This window comes from Rhinatrema bivittatum, chromosome 14, assembly GCF_901001135.1.
Source record: "Rhinatrema bivittatum chromosome 14, aRhiBiv1.1, whole genome shotgun sequence".
In the NCBI taxonomy this organism is placed as follows: domain Eukaryota; kingdom Metazoa; phylum Chordata; class Amphibia; order Gymnophiona; family Rhinatrematidae; genus Rhinatrema; species Rhinatrema bivittatum.
The window spans coordinates 23,952,687-23,973,880 of NC_042628.1; the positions used below are offsets into that span (position 1 = coordinate 23,952,687).

The 21,194-nt window shown below is 40.1% G+C and overlaps 1 protein-coding gene across 3 annotated transcripts in view; it reads right to left on the reverse strand.

Annotated features, from left to right (window-relative positions):
- PARN (poly(A)-specific ribonuclease) overlaps positions 1–21,194 on the reverse strand; it is a 185,307-nt gene that overhangs the window by 145,784 nt on the left and 18,329 nt on the right. For all 3 annotated transcript variants that reach the window (XM_029576561.1, XM_029576560.1, XM_029576562.1), the window contains exons 7-15: positions 20,000–20,165; positions 18,957–19,022; positions 17,646–17,684; positions 17,181–17,223; positions 11,981–12,061; positions 11,071–11,127; positions 10,051–10,128; positions 1,714–1,757; positions 982–1,024 (exon numbers count right to left, since the gene is read on the reverse strand). In XM_029576561.1, coding sequence (XP_029432421.1) covers positions 982–1,024; positions 1,714–1,757; positions 10,051–10,128; positions 11,071–11,127; positions 11,981–12,061; positions 17,181–17,223; positions 17,646–17,684; positions 18,957–19,022; positions 20,000–20,165 — 617 coding nt within the window. The remainder of the gene's footprint in view (positions 1–981; positions 1,025–1,713; positions 1,758–10,050; positions 10,129–11,070; positions 11,128–11,980; positions 12,062–17,180; positions 17,224–17,645; positions 17,685–18,956; positions 19,023–19,999; positions 20,166–21,194) is intronic.

A 21,194-nucleotide genomic window follows, 5' to 3' on the forward strand; every position in this document is an offset into this window, starting at 1 on the left:
TCCCTCCCTCCAATCCTTCCCTATTGATGTTTGTCTGTTTTGATATATTTTATGGGGGAATGGGGATTTTTTAAAATCTGCAATTCATCACAATCTGCTTGTGATTTAACTACTCTGCATAATTTAGTGTCATCCACAAATTTGATCACCTCACTCATTGTACCCCTTTTCAGATCATTTATAAATATAATAAAAAGCACCGGTCCAAGTACAGATCCCTGAGGCACTTCACCATTTACCTTTTTCCACTGTGAAAACAGACCATGTAATCCTACCGTTTCCTGTCTTAACCAGTTTGCAAACCACAAAAGGTTATCTCCTATCCCATGACTTTAGTTTTCTTAGAAGCCTCTCAGGCGGGACTTTGTTGGATGCGTTCTGAAAATCCAACTACACATCTACCGGTTCACCTTTATCCACATTTATAAAACTATAGGAGATTTGTGAGGCAACACGCCTTGGGTAAATCCATGCTGGCTGTGTCTCATTAAACCATTTCTATCTAAATGTTCTGTGATTTTATTCTTTAAAACAGTCTCCATGATTTTCTTGCCCATCCTAGCCCTGTTTTAGGAAAGGCTTTAACTTAAGGACACAAAGTACTGTTCAACACAGAAGAGAAATTAAGTGGTGTTGCAGGGGAATCTCAGCCACCATACAATGGCAACACTTAACACCTAGTGGCCAGACTTGGCTCCCACTAGATCCTTGCAAGTGTGAGCTCCATAGTTTGGAGCACCTGGTCACGAAGCATTGCTGCAGTTGCTAGGCTAAGTTGGGGAAGAAAAGGAAATATAAAAGTGGAGGGGAGGAATGTGAGAGAAGAGAATACCTAGGTAATTGTGAATGAAGGTTTAAATGCTGTAGTCTGGCTCCCATTGAGTTGAAAGCACAAAAATAAGTAGGACAAACTGCAAGGCCAAAAAAAATAAAACAAAACCACACCAAAAACCATAAGTGCAGCATAAGCCTGAGTCTTACCTTAAAAGGCTGTGTGCTCGCCATCAATTTGGTATCCAGTAGTCTAAGAATTAGAAAGCAACAGCATTTAAATTCATGCAAGATTAAACCCATTTCCTACACCTGTGAAAATTTTGAGTATCAAAATCAAACGTTACCCTGCAAGAAAACACATTGTGCAGCACAATGACCAACATACATATCTGTTATGATAGGACTGACAATGTGTGCCCATATACAGCATTATAGACCGATGGGAAGTCTAAAGTTAAGATTCAAAGATTTTCCTTTCTACTTTAGGGCAGGTTTGCACTAGGATAGGGAATAGCACACTAGGGTCCTCAGGTGCCAAACAGGTCTGTTAGGATTTCCACATGAGATTTGCATACATTTGAGCAAAAAAAAAAAAAGTTCTTAAGTTTCCTTGCCTTGAATCCAGCCAGACCAGTCTAAATGCATGGGTTATGCCCAGCCTGGTCAATTTTAAGAGCCTCTTCCCTAGCCATTTGAGTTATTTAGCCAACTATATTCCTCAGAAAACTGGCAGCTAACTTCCTACTTTACAGAAAAGGAGCTTCTATCAAATAAGGGCAAAGGGGAGTAGCACTATAACTAAACTTGGAAGGATGTTTTGTATATTTTGATGTTCTTGTTCTGTATACAGTTATTTGTACATTGCCTTGGACCTTAGGGTTAAGCGATAAAAACCCTCTGCCAAGGAGACCTGACAATCTATGGGAAGAGATAGCCTACCTGGGAAGCACACATGTTGTTACTTCTTTAAACTCGTTGACATCCTGAAATTTAAAATAAAAGATAGGTAAACTTTTCAAAATTGGAAAGGTTTGATGTCGTTTTCTTTAATCAGCAGCTGCATGTGTAGAAACACAGGCTACATAAGAGTTTGATAGAAACAAGCCTACAAGTCAATGTGCTTTTTTGCAGGTTTCTCTCTACACAATAGAATACAGAAAAAAAAGAAATATTGCTGCACCAGAGTACGATTTCCCAAAAGAGAAAACCAGTATATTCCAAATTGCATGTTAATATACATAAGAAAGTTTGGACTGAAAAGGAGAAGATACAAGCGAGAGAAGAGAGTTATCCAATTCCCCTGACAAGTCTCATATAATAAAGGGAGCCCAAACATTAAAGACTGGGGCATCTTCAGTCTGGAGAGCAGAAGACTTGACTCAGGAATCAAACCCAAGATCTCTATATGGCAGTGAACAGTACAGACATTGAGCCAGCCCCCAAAACGAGATGTTTTATTACTATTCTGGGGCAGTTCTATTGATAGGCTACCAACAGAAACAAAGTAGTTGGTATACTCTACTTATACAAGTTAATTGGTGGTAATTGATGGCATTAATCATATAGTAATGTTAAAACTATTTGAAAGAGTATTTCACTTGAGTTGGCGTATGGGTGGAGTAAATGAATCATAGGGGTTATTTTGGTTTCAAATTATGTTAGAAGACTATAAATGGATTAAAATCTGAAAGATGGGGTGTACATGTTAAGAAAAAGGAAATGTGTACAAATATAGAACTTTATGTTCTATTGCACATTTCCAATAAAAAGACAAAACCAAACAGTGAAGAAAAACCCAAGGTTTAAATATGCAAGGTGTTACCAGCACAATAGAAATATCTAATCACAATAGTATTTATAAAACTTTTCTATACCATCGTTTAGTAATACACCATCACAACGGTTTACAATTAGGCACATACATAAGTTTGGTTTATAAATTTATCTAGAGGGTGCCACTCAATTTTTTGGTTACATGTTTCAATAATATATTCTATATGGAAAGTGGATTGGAATTTCCATTTATATGATTCATAGGATAATCATGTTTTATACAGTTTCAAATTAATACTTAATTATGATAAAAAATAAGAAAGCGATTTCGCTTTTAGGTGACTTTCAGTTGTGTGTAGGTGTTCTTACACACACCTGAAAGAACTTCAGCTTGCCTTAAAGCATAGATCTGGCTTAGTCTAATGCCCACCCTCCCCTGCCCCACACCTGCTCAACCTGTGAATTCTTATAGATATATTTTTTTTTTATTATTTATTTAGCGTGGCAGAGGCCTGATTTCTTGTAGCATGTCCTCATTTTAACCCAACCTAAAAAAAAAAAAGCCTTTAGTCTATTAGGATTTTGAAACCTGTTCTCTAATCATGGTCTTACTGATTTAGTCCAGAGGCTACAAGTTGGTCTTGTCTAGTTTGTAAGCCCCCACAGCTCATAGGTCTTTACAGCACTGTATAAAATGTTTACTAGTAGTTACCAGTATTATCTACAGTACCTGAATGCAAACTGCTTTGCAATGTCCGAAAGGTGGAATATAAATGAAATAAAAATAAATCAGAATATGAGCTATGTCTTAGCAGGAAATATTTTCTAAGATATCCCTGCTGCTGTGCATCACAGTTTACACTACAGTAAACAAGGCACCAGATGAAACAGCATTAAGTCTGTCTGGAAACCAGAAAGGTACCATGTCTTGTTTTCATAAAAAATGTGGCGTCCTCTAAAGACAAAATTTAACAGATTTTTCTTCTCTTTCCGTCAAGAAGCAGTGGGTGATTTCATCTGGCAGCATTGAATGGACTTCTCTCCAAGTTAATACAGTTTTGAGCTCTGAGCATTTATGGGAGTTCCTGAGCTAGCATTGCCTTGTGAACCTCAGTCATTTTTTTGTCCAAGCACAGCATGGATATGTACTCTGTCTCAGTTTCTCAAAATTCTTATTTGCCTCAAAAAAAAAAAAAAAAAAAAAACAAAAACCTGTTGCATTACTGCTTCTGCAACCCCTCATCAGCACTTTTTAGTAATAAAAAAAAAAACATTAAAGCAAACCAGAAGAAAGTCAATGGTGAGCAGGTTTAAAAAGTTGTATTTGTGGCAAAATTATGACCCTCAGATGGCCATGAACTATGATACCGATGCTTCGGACCAGAAGATGATCAAAAGGACTGCTATGCCTGTGGAGAGATGTCCCCACTCTTGCCGTATTCTAGGGTGTATCACAAAACTGCATAAATCCCTCTGGGAATCGCAGTAAGTCCTCATCCCGCAGTTTGCGTTTGCCACACCAGGAAAGTTTAGCAAGAGCTCCTGAAAAACTCCTTTATCTGCTCAGGCCAGAACTGCAGGGTTGGAATGTGTTGGAGATAAAATGACCGCAATATTGTTGTCTTGCATCAAATTCCTCAATGGTCTCCAAAGACCTGAAGCATACCAAGTTATCCAAAGCATTTAAGCATTCTACCCCATAGAGGCTATCGACAGCCTTTGTCAACAGCTATACACAGCCCATCTTTGACTTGGAGGAAGGAGTCAGGTTGCTGCTGCCCCTCCAATAAACAGGGCACTCACCCCACCTAACTAAGGGTGGAAGGACTTCTCTTGGAAGCTGCAGGACAGGTATACTTCATAATCCCGCTCACCCAACAGACCACCTATTCTCATGCACAAACCTATCCTGGGTTTTTGATCATAAGCAGTTTTGTAATTACTAACCGTGTCAACCTTACACTTGTTTTTCCTAGGCAAAAGATGCTGAAATACAAGGCTGTAGAACATTTTGAAATGATAGGTGGTCAGTTTACATTCCTTCCAAGATTATAGAAGCATAACTAGAACTAAAACAAGAATGAGGCCAATTGACATTCCATCTAAGATTATAGAAAATATTCTTAGAACAAGTACAATGTTGCTAATGTGGGCAAATTCCAAGAAAACATTTACATACGAGATTAATGAACTTGGAGAATGAAAGCAAATTACCATAAGGCCATTCAGATTTTTTTCTATAACAGAATGCCAATCAAATTTTGATAATTATGTAACCTAGTTTAGGGGTTAGAAATATACAACTGACATTATGTAATGTTATCAGTAAAATCATTTGAGAGGGAGTTTATGCTAGAGTCTTGCCTGGCACTCTTCCTCTCCATAAAGTATCTTAAGGTCTAAGATTTATTTATAGCAGTTAAACTCTACAGCTAGTGGCTTTAAGCATCATTTTCAATGAACCACAACATCTCTTCCCTAATGTACTATAGCTCTCTATGAATATACAGCAAGCCATATTTGCTTGTTTTATTCTACATGTTAAGTTATTGTATTCTGCCATGAACTTAGTGAATTGTGGAAAACAAATCAAATAAAAGTAAACACAGAACCACCTCCTGGGTCACCCTTTTCATCACTGGAGTCCTGGATAAGTAAGTCAGTGCCCTTAGGTTTGGATGAAGACTACCTGCATAGCCTCTGATCCATTTCTGGATCATTCAGGCCACACCTTGTCCCCAGAGGATTTCACCTACTCTAAATTCATGGAAATTTTGGGTACGGTGCTGGACAGCCATATATACAAAGAGTGCCATTCTGAGCTTCTTAGCTTTCTTCAGATACTGGATACTCCAGCTGAACTAGAAGTCCTTCCAGTTCACATATTCAATGTTCTACAGATAGAATATGGGAAATTCCCGTTTCAGGCACTCCTACAGCTAGAAAGTTAGACCTTAAAGAGTTCAGCAAACACCAGGCTTTGGTGTCAACTGCCTCAGTCTGCAGTGGTTGAGCCTGCTTTTTTTTTATATTTGATTTATATTCCATTTTTTGGCACTTCAAAGCAGATTACATTCAGGTACTGAAGGCATTTCCCTATCCCCAGAGGGCTTACAATTTAAGTTTGTACTTATGAAAGTCAAATTCAATTTCTCCCCCAGGAAGAGACCACAAACTAAGACAACTTTGGCAATAAAGTTTTTCAAAGCACAATGCTTTCTGCTTACATATCTATCCACCAGACAGACCTCCCCTGCAGGAGAGGATGAAAAGCTTGTAATGCTAACCACACCACTCAAGTCTCCAGACTATTGATTGACCGACTCCTCTGGAGACCAAAATCCCTGTACAGATTTCCTCCGGCATACCGCCCCCCCCCCCCCCCCCTCCAACCAGAGAGACTGGCATCTGTGGTAACCACTGTCTAGTCTGGCACCTCCAGGGGAACTCCATGAGTCAGATTGTCTGTTACCAGCCACCAATTGAGACTGGACCACGCTGCATTCGTCAGTGGGAGAGGAAGAAGCAGTTTGGAGACTAGATACCAGCAGGAAAGCAACACGGACTGTAAACGCCGCATATGAGCAAAGGCCCAGGGAACCAGTTCTAAGGTTGAGGTCGAGCAGAGAACTTGCAAGTAATCCAGGACCCTGGGAGGATGCTTGAGTAACTAGGCTCTTACTTGAGCCTGCAATTTGGAAATGCATTCTGTGGAAAAATACTCTGCCCTGCTGTGTATCGAATAGAGCCCCCAAATACTCCAAGGACTGAGAGGGCACAAGCCTGCTCTTGGATAAATTGACCACCCAGCCCAGCAACTGAAGTAGCTAGAGTACCTTGTGAACTGCCAACTGGGCCAGTGGTTCCAACTTCGCTTGAATCAGCCAGTCGTCCAGGTAGGGATGTACCAGCAGCCCTTCCTTCTGGAGATGGGCTGCCACAACTACAATTACCTTGGTGAACACCCTGGATGCAGTGGCCAGCCCAAAGGGCAGTGCTTGAAACTGAAAATGCTGACCCAGTATCGCAAAACGAAAACTTCTGGTGATCCGACTGGAAGCCTATATGAAGGTATGTCTCCCTGAGATCCAGGGACGCCAGAAACTTTCCCTTTCGCGCCGAGGCAATGACTGACTGGAGCGTTTCCATGTGAAAACATGGCACCCTGAGGCATCTGTTCACTCGTTTAAGAACCAGAATGGGCTGAAAGGATCCCTCTTTCTTTGGCACCACTAAGTAAATGGAATAATGGCCCTTCCTTCTTGCCTCTGGAGGTACTGGGACGATGGCTCCTAACTGCCACAGGCACTGCAAAGTTTCCTGGGCCACTCTTCACTTGGTTGCGTAACTGCAGGGAGAGATGAGAAACCTGTCCCGAGGACGCCATGCAAAATCTAAGGCGTGGCCTTGCCTTATCACGGCCAGCACCCACTGGTCCGTTGTTACCTTGGCCTACTCCTCGAAAAATAGGGATAGTCTGCCCCTACTGCAAGCACCAAGGAATGGACCGGAACCCCTTCAATGTGAAGACTTAGCCCCCGAAGTAAACTGGGAATTCCTGGCTCTGCCGAATCTTCTGTCCCGAAAGGGCTGGGACCAGGACTATTGCCTAGTTGGTGTCTTGACGAAAAGAAGAACTGGGAACTCTAGCTGGTCGGAAGCGCCGATTCCCTCTGAATCTGGCCCGGGACAAGAAAGTCTCTTGACTTGGGCCTGTCCCTCCGGCAGGCAGTGAACCTTATTCTCTCCCAGAGATTGAATAAAATCTTCCAAGTCCTTTCCTAAAAACAATTTACCCTTAAAAGGTAAAGAACCCAGCTGTGCCTTGGAGGACACTTCAGACCAGTTTAACCACAGGATTCTCAGAGCTGAGACTGCAGATACCATGGATCTCGCAGACATCCTCAATAGGTCGTAGTGCCTCAGCACTGTAAGCCATTGAAGCTTCTAGACGGCCTGCTTGAGCAGCCTCATCCAAGAAATCCGCATTGGCCTGCAACTGCTGAACCCAGCGGAGGCCTGCTCTCAAGGCAAAATCACTGCACAAGGTTGCCTGCACTCCCAGAGCAGATACCTCAAAAATCTTAAGCTGCAACTCCAGCTTCCTGTCTTGGAGGTCTTTGAGCACTGTGGCCCCTGTGACTAGGATCGTGGTCTTCTTGGTGACCACGGATACCAACGCATCCACCTTGGGCACTCAAAGCAGCTCTAAAGCATCTTCCAGCAGAGGATATAGCTTATCCATGGCTTTATTTAAAATTCTTGTATACCGACATTCTTGATAAAGATATCAAAATCGGTTTCCATTATAACGGAACAATTGCTGTTAAGGCATTACATTACAACAAGGGCGTGTGAAAAATAAAATAGAACAGCATCTCATCTTTACTCATTTTCAATCTGAGGTCCGGGGTATCCCACTCCCGGAACAGCAAGTCCGTAGCCGAGAAATGGAAAGGGAAGGAGGTAGCTCTCAACCTAGTCACAAATGGATTATTTAGCCTTATTTTCTAAGGCTATCGTTCACTTGCGCTACCAGCACAAGCGTGCGATAGCTAGAAATCGTAGCGCACGCCTGTGAAGGGGACATCAGGGCGGAGTCTGCCCCGGAAGAGGAGTTGGGGCATCACCGGGGCCGACTCCACAAAGACGGCACAGACAGCGAAAAGATAAGGAGCCTTTTTGCTGCCTATTTCATGCCAAATTACACTTTTTATGGTGTAGTTATTCGGCACGTCGCTGGCAGCGATCGCACAGTGGCTGTGTGATCACTGCCGGCTAGCGCAGGACTGCCCCCTGTTACCACTGGATTTTCTAAGTTCTGTGAACTTTGTCTAGGTATTCAAGTAGCCCCATTACATGTGGGTGATATCTGGCAGCACCAAAAGAATTTCTTTCCAAACTAGTAGAGCTTTGAGTGGTTGTTCTGTGCAGGCATTGCCTCATGAGCCTCTTCAGTCTATCAGACTTAATTCTAGCTATGCAGTCTACTTTCCAGGGAGGCAGGTGGGCATTCTATGGCTAATTCATCCTGCTGTCTATAGAAAACAGTTTACGGTAAGTAAACTTGCTTTTTATGTCTATAAGCAGGCTGAATTAGCCATTATATTTGGGGAAGCTTGCAGCAGAGCGCTTACTAATGGTGCTAATTTCTTCGCGCACCAGGAAAGTGCACAGAGGGTGCGCAGAAAAAGCAGTAAAAACTGCTTCTGTGCACCCTCTGACTTAATATCATGGCGATATTAAGTCTGAGGTCCCAAAGGGTAAATAAAAAGCAAAAATGTTTTGTTTTTTTTTAAATAAAGTTGGCCAGCAGCTGTCTGGTTGAAAACCAGACGCTCCCTTTTGCTGGCATCCGGTTTCTAAGCCCGTGGCTGTCAGCAGGCTTGAGAACCGATGCCGGCAAAATTGAGCTTCGGCTGTCAAACCCGCTGACAGCCGCCACTCCGGGCCAAGAGGAGGCGTTAGGGATGCACTAGTGTCCCTAGCGCCTCCTTTTGCCCATTTCTACCGCTGGACCTAATTTAAATACTGAATCGCGCGCACGGGCCACTCGCCTGTGCGCGCGCCGGGAGTCCCCTTCGCAGGCGTGCGCTACGATTTCTAAGGCTATCGCACGCTTGTGCTGGTAGCGCAAGCGTACGATAGCCTTAGAAAATAAGGCTAAAAGTAACAATCCATTTGTGACTAGGTTGAGAGCTATGCTCCTTTCATATAGGTTAGTGCAGAGTAAGCTACAAATATACAAGTAATTTACAGGTTACATTACAATGGGGGTGTTTTTAAAAGGTATAAATAGTTAAGTAAAAGGAAGGGACTTTTTTCAGAGAGGCTAGAAAACAGGGAGAAAGCTTACAGCTATAGGACTGACTTGCCATCTTAATTCTGAATGTCATTCTCACTGTTTTTCCTATTACAATTTTTTTCAACTGTACCTTAATTTGAGCTCTTTCATCTTTGTATTTATACTTTACTCACACTCCATTTACTCTATCTCTTATATTTTTTTTTTTTCTATATAATATTTATTACTACATTACTATGTTTAATTGGTTATCTATTCTATTTGTTCCATAATTTATTGTTAGTTCTATTGTTACCTGTTTTATTGATCAACTGTTCTATGTAAAGCCCACTACTCTTTTTGGGCATTTAAAAGTTGTATGTAAACCGGATTGATTTGTAGTTCCTACAAGAACTTCGGTCTATAAAAATTAAAAATAATAATAATAATAATAATTCTTAGGTAGTTCTGAAGTTCCCTTTTTGTATGCTGATCATAAAATCATTGCTTCTGGGTAAATTAAAAGCAGCACATCAACATAAGAGTAAGTTTGACTTTGGAGCAGAAATTATTCCAAATGTAAAGAAGGTTTATGCCCTATAGCTAAAGATACAAAACAATGGAAATCAAAGAAATTACAAGCTACCAGTACAGTGCTGTGGGCAGAACAGATAGCTGCAGAAGAAGAAAAAAAAAACCAAACTACATTAACCACTTACTTCAGGCAGCTGACAAAAGAACTGGTGAATGGTATGCATGACATCCAAGAGCATGTTGTGTCCCACAACAAGCTTTGCCTATTGAGGGAAAAAAAAGAAATTGATCAGAAGCAGGAAAAGTTGCTAAATAATCCACAGTATCCAGAGGGCTCATATTATACTACAGTATGTCAGTATAATTAAAAGTGAGAAACCTATCTGCAAGCCATCTCTTATGGAAAAAAAATTCCCATGGAATTCAAAGATTCCCTGCCCAGTGTCACGGAGGGGGGTTAATATTTAAAATATTTATATTCCACCTACCCAGACAAGTAGTTCAGAACATATTACATAACACTTAAGAAAAGTCATACAATAAAACTGCAGAACTGCAATACATCTAAGCATTTTAACTACCAGAGACTTGAGAAAAGCAAAAGGCTTTTAAGCTGCTTCCTAAACAATCAGAAATCTCATGAGTTGCTAATGGAAGAGCATTCCATAAAATGGGACCTCAAACCTTTAACTAAAAAAAAAAAAAAAAAAAAAAAGACAAAACTTATAGAAATTAACAAGCAGTATGACTTTCTGTACAAAACCAAATCCTAAAGGGATAGCAGCAAGTGTCTTCACTTCTAGATATCCAATTATTCTGACAAGGTGTTCTTAATGCTTACTAAAAACAGAGTTAGATTGTAGAACCATAAGATCCAATGTAATGTTAGCTAAATGGGTGACAAATTTCTTCTACACCTGAGTCTGATACACTGAAGTGCAAGTCCCCATTTTGGGTCTATGGGATTAATGCTCAATACACATGGCCTTTGTGGTGTCAAAATGTTTTAGTCTTTCATGATTCATTGAAAATAAAGATTTAAACATGTAGTGTTACAGTGCAATTGATTTAAACACTTAATGATTCACTAGGACTTTTTGCCTATTCTGAATTTATGGGAAGAGATTACCCTAAGCAGGCAAACAACAAAAGTTATTGTATCAGATTGATTACATTAAACAAATGAGAAAGATAAGTTAACTTACAGAGTTGGAAATGGCATGAATGATTCTGGAAAACCCCACAGCATCATTTAGTTCTTCCTAAGAATAGAAAAATAAGTTCAGAAATGTTCTTGAGACAGATGTGAGCTCTTAAAACAGCTGTAGGAAAGGTCTGTCCAATGGGACAGTAAAGTGCATCTATTCGAGAGGGGGCTATTTGTTTGCCTGGTGGTGGGAAAAAGTTCACTGCCGTTTCACTTACAACAGCAAAGAAAGACAATCTTGTCCTACTGGCATGATGAAGTGCCCTCTGCCATTGTCTGGAAGTCAATGGCACCCAGCTTTAGAAATGCTAAGAAAGTGCCCCCCACATTTCGACAGGGTTATTTTAGGCTATGGGAAAAAATGTTGAAGGTGACCTAAGAATTGCTGAATAATTGGATATAACTGAATATCTAAAGAACTGATGCATCATGTGACCTTGAATGAGTGATATGTGCCAGGGAATGTTCATAGAATAGAGAGACATCTGTAATTTCACTGTACAATAAGTATCTGTTGGGGATAACATGGGAAGTTAAAACAGTCCACTTAATACTTTAAAAAATTATACAAAAAAAGCGTTCACGGCACACAGTGCTATAGGTAACAGTGATACCAACCATTCAACTTGGCGAAAACCATGTCTGAATGCTTAGCTGCTCTTTGAGCTGAAGGAATGGGTCAAGGGTTAATGCGATGGGCTGAGAACCAGGAAAGCCAAATTTAGGGCCCATGTAACTGAAATCCAATAATGCCATAAGCCATCATGAGCATCATTTGGAAAGACATGCTTAAAAAAAAAAACCTCAAAATGGTATGAGTCCCCTAGGTCAAGAGTTTAAAAGATGGCAATATCCTGAAGTTTCTAAATAAATAAAAAAAGCCTACAATCTAGTAGGAAGCCTCCCACCTCTTCTCTAGCTTGCTTCTGCTGCTCTCTTCGTCTCCGTTCTTCTTCATCAACCTTGCTAATGACGATATAGCGTTCTTTCTGAAAAAGAGACAGCCTGCTTAAAACTGCCCCAGGATCTCAACAAATTAGATACCTTCAGTTGAGATACTATCTTGGTAGAGAAAATTGATATCCATTCCCTGTTTTCTCCAAGGGCAAGCAGGATGGCAGTCCTCATAAGCAAGGAAACCCTAGCTACAGTCTGCCCCAAACAAACTAAAAATGCCAAATACAGTGGTAATGTGCAAAAAAAAAAAAAAAAAAAAAAACAACTTTTCCTCACAGCTGGCCATTTGTTTTCCCGTTTTTAATAGAAGCAGCTAGAACCAAAATAATGGTCCTGGGATTGGGATGAGTTAGGTTCTAAACCTCCGATTCTGCAGGATAGACTTGCCAAATCTACCCAAGCAATAATGTGATGTGCGGATGTAACTCCATATTGCAGTTTTGTAGTCCTCCATGGTAGGGGCCTTAGGTGGATTACAGACACCTCTATAGCTCAGATTCTATCAGCTTTGACATGACCCAACAGATCCAGACCTGCCAGGGTTTAACAGAAGATGCCATCTGCTAGCCAACTCGAGTGTGCTTGGCAATGCCAGCCTTTTTGGTATCAAAAAGCTGGGTGGACTTTAAGGGTTTCAGGTTAAGGTTCTTTTGCAGTCCAAACTGTATAACTTGTTCACTTTTGTGGACATGAAGTCTGAGAAAAATGTTGAATTTAGGGTGCTTCTGCACATGCATCCTAACATGAAAAAACCTTCATATACAATGGATAAGTTTCTAGGGCCTGGGGCTTATGGAATCTGCTAGCCAAAATGACTGCCACAAAACAATGTGACATGGGTCACACATCAGCTCACAGGATTAAAAGGTCCCGAGTCTATATATCAACTGCTCAATACCAAACAGATCCTATGAAGGTGGAAGGCTTCAAGTGAAGCCAGCCTTGCATAAAAGGACAACTAAAGGCTGAACAGAGATGGGTTTACTTTTCACAAAATGATGGTACACACCAATTACACTTAGGTGACCTATCAGAATATCTTAGTGAAGCTAACTGCCGTGGAGGGAAGAAATCAGCTGTGCCTGCCTGAACTGAGCTCAGAAGCCCCACTCCGAAACCTCCCCTGCCTGCAGGACCAAAACAATCGCAGGAAATGCCTGTTTTTTTTTTTATTTTACTTCAGAAGACCCGAGGCATATCACATCTCTACGGTCAGCCAGGCACAAGAAGGGGGGGGTGACTGGACCACCAGTATCACCCCTAGGCAGGGAGAATAAAGGGTCACCAGGAACAGGAGGTCCTAGGCTGAGTACTCAAGGGGAAAATCCCCCCTAGGACCGAGTTACGAGACAAAACGGTCTCCTGTGGAGATAAAATACTGTTTTCTGTCTAGTTTTTTGTTTTTTTTTTACAGGAAATACTTGCTTGATCTTGTGAAAGTAGTGGCAAGAGAAGAAAACAACCTCGTACCAAAAGAAAAGAAATAGAGCTAAAAGGAGGGAATCGCAGGTTCAACTATCTGCATCTGCTGGAGACAAATACTGAGGGGGCAAGGTGAGCACTGTCCTGATATAGGATACCCTTTCAGTTTTTCTCTGTCTCCATCTGCTGGACAGGAGGCTCAACCCACTGTCTGGACTGATCCAGGAACGTACAGGGAATCAGTTTGTGTGGAGCAGAAGTATATTGAGCCTGTACCTCAACCAGAAGACAAACCCCTTCTACTTTGAAGCATAGGACTTCCTCATGGAGTCCTTCCTAGAAGCAAGACTACCACCACATCTTCAAGATGATCTAGGGATTGTAGAGTTACTCTCTACATTCAGGCTGTGAGAGTCAGGGACCCGATGTTAGGCTGGCACAATAGTCCAACCTTGAATGAGTACTATGGATCCAGTCAGATTGGGAAATTCCCCAGTGACATCTCTCAGAGGACTGGGAATCAATCTGTCTTGGCCAATAGGGAGCTAGGAAAATCATAGTCCCTTGTCTCTTGAGTTTCAAGGTCCCTGCCTTTAGAGAGGCTACACATACAGCAGACCCAGACCCCAATTTACAGCAAAAGCATCCATGACTAGTTTGCCTTGAATCTTCTTTCTGGAAGAGTGGGACCTCTATATAGAGTAGATACAAACAGATCTACGATGGGCATGCCCCACTTACAGAATATCTAGTTTGTTTCCCCCACCATTTAGAGATTACACATGGGGTTCCAGGATTCAAACCAGTTCATGCACAAGGTCATTCTTGCCTGCCAAGCATATGGCTCTAAGTATCATTCCCTAAGAAATAGCCCAGTCCGGTATCTGGGTAGTCTGACAACAGGAGGTATAATCCTACATAAGAAGAACATAAGATATGCCATTCTGGGTCAAACCTTTCCTGTTGGAAAGAAATCAATAGAATTAGGGGTCATGAAATGAAGCTCCAAGGAGGACGATTCAGAACAGTATCAGGAAATATTTCTTCACGGACAGGGTAATTAATGCCTGGAATGCCCTTCTGGAAGAGGTGGTGAAGACGAAAACAAATGAATTCAAAGAGGCATGAGATAAACACTGTGGATCCCTAAAGTCTAGAGGATGGAAATAAAGAAAATAGTGCATGGGGGTAACCTGCTGGTGTGGCAGTTGCTACCCTTACCCAATAAGCCTTGATACTGTTAATGCAACTCCATCATTGCTCTCTGCTTTAACAGCAGTGAAAAAAGGGGAATTGGATTCAGACAGCAACCAATGAGGGTCCTGACTTACAGTTTGGGGAAGAAAACATGGGAGTAACTGGCTGATGTTGCACTTGCTACCCCTTAATCACTAAGCCTGATATTTATATTATTTTGAATACCAATATTCTGATATCCATCATAACTATTCCCAATGCCCATTTAAACAAATATAAAAGCTACAATTAAAATCAGTCCTCGCCTAAAAATAAAATTAAAACACAAATCATTTAATAAAACAGTAAGAGATACAATCATAATAAAATCAACCTCTCAAAGCTCAACCCTTAATAAAGTACAACTCCCTTAAGTTACCTCCAAACGCTTGTGTAAATAACCATGTCTAAATCTTTTGAATATCTGATGATTTGACTGTAGTCTTAAATCAAGAGGAAGGGAATTCCATAACTTGGGCCCAGCTAAAGATATTGCTCTTGTCCCTGACTTTACTCAAATGGGCAGATCTAACCGAAGGAATAGCTAACAAACCTTTATTCGCTGATCATAGATTGCACTGTGGAGTATGAATCTGCAAAGAAGCACTTAACCATTCTATTCTCTCATTGTTTATTGATGTGTATTGAGCAAAGGACTTTGTACTCATTTCTATATTTTATCAGTAACCAGAGCAAATTTTAAGATTGTGATATGATTTTTTTTTTAAACACCAGTTAGAATTCTTGCAGCTGCATTCTCTAGTAGTTGTAGTGGTCTCAGAATTATATGGAAGACCAAAAAGAAGAGCGTTACAATAATCAAGCTTAGAAAACATCAAAACTTGTACAACTGTTCTAAAATCATTAAAATATAGAAGTGGTTTAAGTCTTTTTAAAATATGGAGTTTCTTAAAACCATCTCTGATCATATTATTTTCATTTCTAGTTCACTATCCAAAATCACCCCTAAATCCTGTGTAGAATTAACTAACCTAAAGTCAGAAGAACCTATTTTATAGGAAGTTAGTGTATTTAAGCAATAGACTAACATTATTTCAGTCTTGATTTAGTGCTAATTTCATGTGCATAAGCAATTGTATTGAGGACATATAGATTTCCAACAATGTAAGTATTCTCAATGGTTCCTTTAACAGGAAGCAGCATCTGAACATTGTCAGCGTGTATGTTATTCCTAAACCAGATAACAGCTTGCAAAGTGGCAACATATTTTTGATGCAACGCCAGCATTGCTCCGTTTTCACGGCAACGGTTAAGAGAAACTAGATTCAAACAGCAGATGATCCTGACCTTTATGGTCTGGGAAACAGATAAGCATGGGGGTAACCTGCACAGTGCAGCAGATACTGGCATAAGCTTGTTGGGCAGACTGGGTGGATCATTTCTCTGTTTCTATGTTACTGAAATGTTACCGCAAGACTTGTGAATATATGTAATGCGCATGCCAGAGCAAAAGGCAGTATGTGATACTGGATATGGTAAGTCTGAAATTTCCAGGTTTCAGAAAATATATATATGTTTAAGCATCCTTCAGATCTAGAATGTAGCCAATCCCATTTGAGAAAGGAATTAAGGTGCCCAGGGAAATTTTTTCAGAAGCCCTCAGGTATAAGGGACAGAGTCCAGTCTTACCAGGATCAGAAGTACTTACAGTGTAATGCTCATCCTCTTTCCCCTATTAGAATGGGCTCAACTCCACTGTTCAAGAGGAGACTAGCTCCTTTTCTAGCAATTCTTAGTGTCAAGATACTGATCAAGTGAGTTTTGGTGGGCAATTTGTAGGTATGACCAATAGGCATATTCTGCAACCTTTCAAATTATAGATACCAATTTGTATTTTTCCTTTTAAAAAAAAGAATTTATCCTATGCATTTGTGTAGAAAGGAAATGCTAAAATTATAAACAAATATTAAGAACATGCAGTGCTGAATGATTTAAGCTAATTTTGCGATGTGATGCAGTTTGACTGAGCACCTCAAGAGTCTGGATTTTTTATTTTATTTTTTTATTTTGAGGGGTGCTGTCTGAGGTTTTCCCTGTTCACATTGCTTAAGTATTGCTTTGAAGAATATTGTTTTACGGAAGTTTTTGGAATTCTAAATGTAATAAGAAACATTTTAAATTATGTAATACACAAAGATTGAATCAGTGCTTTAGAGGTTTATATTATAAATGCCAAGAACCCAAGTATCAGAAGTTATTCCAAGCCAGTGGTTTAGTTAAATTTTAGCCTTCCTCCAACGTGCAGGTCCTCTAGCACAGATACAGGTCCCCCTGTCTATACCCTTCAATCCAGTCAAGCCTCTCTCTCACCACATCCTAATATTTATACATACTGTACAAGGTGGCTTTGGCACCATTCAAGAATTAAAAATGTTAGCAGTAAATATGGGAGACAGATCATTCTAAACATTATGTGGTTTATAAAATAAGGTGTAGTCCCATCAAGATATGCACAAAACCACCCCATATTACCTTTTCAGACTCTAGTGTCTCAACATGAATGCCTCTTGGGTATCTGAACAAAGACAAGCAGACTTCATTTTACTGGCAATAGTTTGATGCAATACTTATGAAGCCTCACTCTGCTATCCTGACAGTGTAATTTGAATCAAGGTGTCTTTGTATTACAAATATTTTAAACAGCATATACTCTACACACATTAACTTAAATGTACCAAATAGGCTACTACATGTAACCAATCAGCGATTCTATTTTTAATTTAATGTAAATAGAAAAGTATATTTAGTGGTACTCTGATAGTACACAAACCTTCCGTTGGTATATAGTAATGTACATGTTACCAATAGGCCCAGACCAAGTGCTTCCAGGAATGAAACCCTGAACTTCCAACTAGTTATCATCAAAACAGAACATCTCCAGACAGTAAGATTATTCATCAAAAGCAGGAATATAGAGAGCAAAGTTTAAATACTTACTTCCAGTTTAATGTCTGAAAAATAAGTTTCCTCTGGTATCTAATCAAAAACAAATAAAACATTTTTTACAATGTTATATTGCTACATATTTTGTTCCTAAAAAAACTGAGCCAATGCCCAGTTTTATGAACAGCAGTTAATATCACAGAACATTCACAGCTAATGAAGAAAAGACCTTCCATTTCAAAACTCAATTAAAACAGATCTTTACATGGAAACTAAAGTTAGTCAGACACCCCCCCCCCCCCCCCATGAAAAATCAGCAACCATAAAGTTACACTGCAAGGAATGATTCACCATTTTGAGATCAGAAAGAAGGCAGAGGCAAACAGTTATTTAGGAAGGTCATCCAAACATTTATTCTTCAAGACTAGCATAAGGGCTGTGCAGGAGACTGAACAGGGGTCGATAAGAGTCATTAAGGCATTTGGGGCCCATCCTTTTCTAAGGCAAGGAAAAAGCTAGCTGCTTCATGATTTATCGGACATTAGTTAATCTCATGTTATCGGTCCCATAAAGAAAAAAGTAGAAGACAAAAGCCAGTGGTCAGACTGACCTCAGCATGAGGTAATTTTATTTTTTTTTATTTAAGTTTTTTTTTTTTTTTTTTTTTTTTTTTTTTTTTAATAGCAAGAATAAAAAATAGCAATTTTAATAAAAAACATTTAATAAAATTTAATAAAAAAATATAAAAAGTTTTTTTTTTTAATAGCAAGAAGCCCAACACCTACACACAAATGAATCTTCACACCACTGTTTAAAAGCAACCAGAAGTGGCTCCAGATAGGACAGTCCACTTTTTCTGATTCCAGGCTGATGTGTGGGACAGGTTAGCTCCCATGGGAGGAAAATCAAATGATAAGTATCCCCTCACAAGAAATAATGGCAGCTACACAGGCAAACAGAAGGTTGGCCAGACTTACTCCTGAGCTGGAATAAGTCTGGATAGAGCCTGAGGAACACAAAAGCCATTTGTGGGCAGTGGTACAGGTGGAATGAAGCCAGAATGTATGAACATTTCAGCTTCTGCTCACTCCAAATATTTCTTGGGCCCTTGTAAATGGACAATACACCAAAAGCAGCAGCAGGTCCCTTTCACAACAGCAGATAGTCAGGAAAACCCAATATTTGGCTCCCACTTGCTTTCTATGGGAAAGCACTGTGGGTGAATCGACACTCAAGTTTCTAGAGCAAAAGCAATAACCCAGGTGGTGAGGAGGCGAAGACCACTGAACAACTGTGCACATGGACACCTTTAAAAGAGACTGAAGGCTAAAACAAAGGCTCTCCACAGGGCTCAAGTGAACTCACCCTGTACATGGCTCCAACTCCAACACGGTTTTTTCTTTATCTTGTAAGAAGTCTTCTACGTTATCGCTAAAGTTTTGAATTGAGATTGGTGTTACAAAGTTAAACATTTCCTTTTGGAAAAAAAAAAGTGTACCTGCAACTTATCAAAACACATGCATTTCCAAAATTACCACCATATGTTTTAAGCTGGAGGCAATACGTTCTGTAGTCTATAGTTCTGTTTGCATACATTTCAAATTAAAAATAAAGTTAGCCATTGTTTGGAATATTACCGTTCAGACTTTCCATTTTTGCTCATTACCTACAGCATCTTACATGCTTAGGTATTCGTAAATCATCTCAACACAAACTGAATACTGCTCTACAAAGATTTGTACAGCAAAACCTAAGTGGAATGAGACAAATCATTTGCTTAAGTTTTTTTTTTTTGGAGGGGGAGTAAATGGAGGACTGGTTTCATCTGATTAGCAGAAAGATATCCCATATTGTAACAATGCCAGCTCTGGTCTGCACATCAGTCTCAGCAGAAAGCTGTAAAGTTTCCCTTGAAAACCAGTACTAGTACCCAAGAATCCACAAATGTTATTTTTGGTCCAGCAGTTCTTTCAGACTACTTAAATCTCCAAAATCAAATTGCTACCTGCCATAAATGGGCAGTCACAACCTATTTAATACATGGATTTCTCCAACCCTCTGCCTTAGTTCCACTCCCATCTAGTCTAGCCAATTAAAAACAATAGCTTTCTGGCTTAAATGCACAGATTACATTTCTCTCCAGAACCTGGTACAACTGTACTATTGAATCAAGAGGATGTCGCTCTGGAGTAATAGAAAACTTCGACTGACCACCATCTCTGCAGGACATGCAATGTCAAGATGACCAAGTGGTATGTAATGCAGATCTCCCATATGGTAATGCTACCACTGAGCCATCAGGCTGGTGGACATTCTCACTGCCTTCCAAGACCCTGATCAGCAGGTATGCTTTGCAAAAAGTTGCTCAATTTAGTGAGAACCTAAGTCGCATTTAAAATTCAACTTACACCACTTTCTCAATGAAAGCTTTCTGCTCTTCAGGGACATTCACAGGAGTCTTTGCACTGTTGGGAGAGATGTAGGACACTGTGCTTATACCATTGGCCTGGTATCGCCTTTCCTCGTATTGTTCTCTGAGCTGTCTTTCTTCTTCCTGATTCAAGTAAGGAATTCCTATTAAAGAAAACAATCATAACCAGTTTTAATACCACCTGATAACGTCATGGATTGCTTTTGTGTATACAATTAAACACTAATCCTATTTCAGATATAGACCACTTAAAAATGTGTATTTCCATTTGACTAGCAGACAGAGCTTTATCCGACTGCATCATGTGCTGGCCATACACAAACGCTCAACTCTCTACCAAACTGCACCACCAGTGGCACAATATTCGTTGCTTGCTAAGGTCTTTCAACTGTAGAACTCCCAGTATCTAAGTTTTTCCATCTTCAGCTCATTATAGATTTAAAAAATAAATAAATAAAAGTTGATTACACTGCCATTAATCTCCTCTTTATACAATTTATGCCTGCAACAAAGGGAAGACCCACCAGCTTTAAATTTTCAAGACGACACATTAAGCAATATTCAAAAGTTACTTAGGATAAGTTGCTCCATCCAGAGGTACAAAGAAACCCCCAATCCACTGGAGACCTACCTTCTTCCAGTTGCCTACTTCAGCAGAAGCAGCTCATCACCTCACCTTCTCCATGGTCTTTTTTTTTTTTTTTTTTTTTTAAAGTTTTAATAAGCCGGGGAGGGGAACAGCTTCAAACTCCTCCTGTGCCAAGAACAAGCTTCCACTAAGCACAACAAAATCCCATCTGGGGCTGGGAGCCTTACACAGGGGCTTAACTAGAAAGCACCAGAAGCCTAGCTCGCAGTTTACTGTCAAAGCAGGAAGAGGTTAACAAATGCAGAACTGCCCCAAAAAATTCTCCACCAAGCCAGGCTGAAGCCTAGCAGTCACGATCCTACTGCACAAGTCATGTCCTGCCATCTGCTGGAGACAGACTACTAGATTTTTGCTGGAGCTACACCATGGCAACCATTAACGATGTCACAGAAAGAGGTGTGTCCTTTCCTATGTGCCAGAAGGGAGGAGTTAATGCACACATCTGGACTGGTATAACAGGATAAGGGAATTACAAGTACACTGTATTCACTATAAAATACAAGATACCACATGTAAATAATAG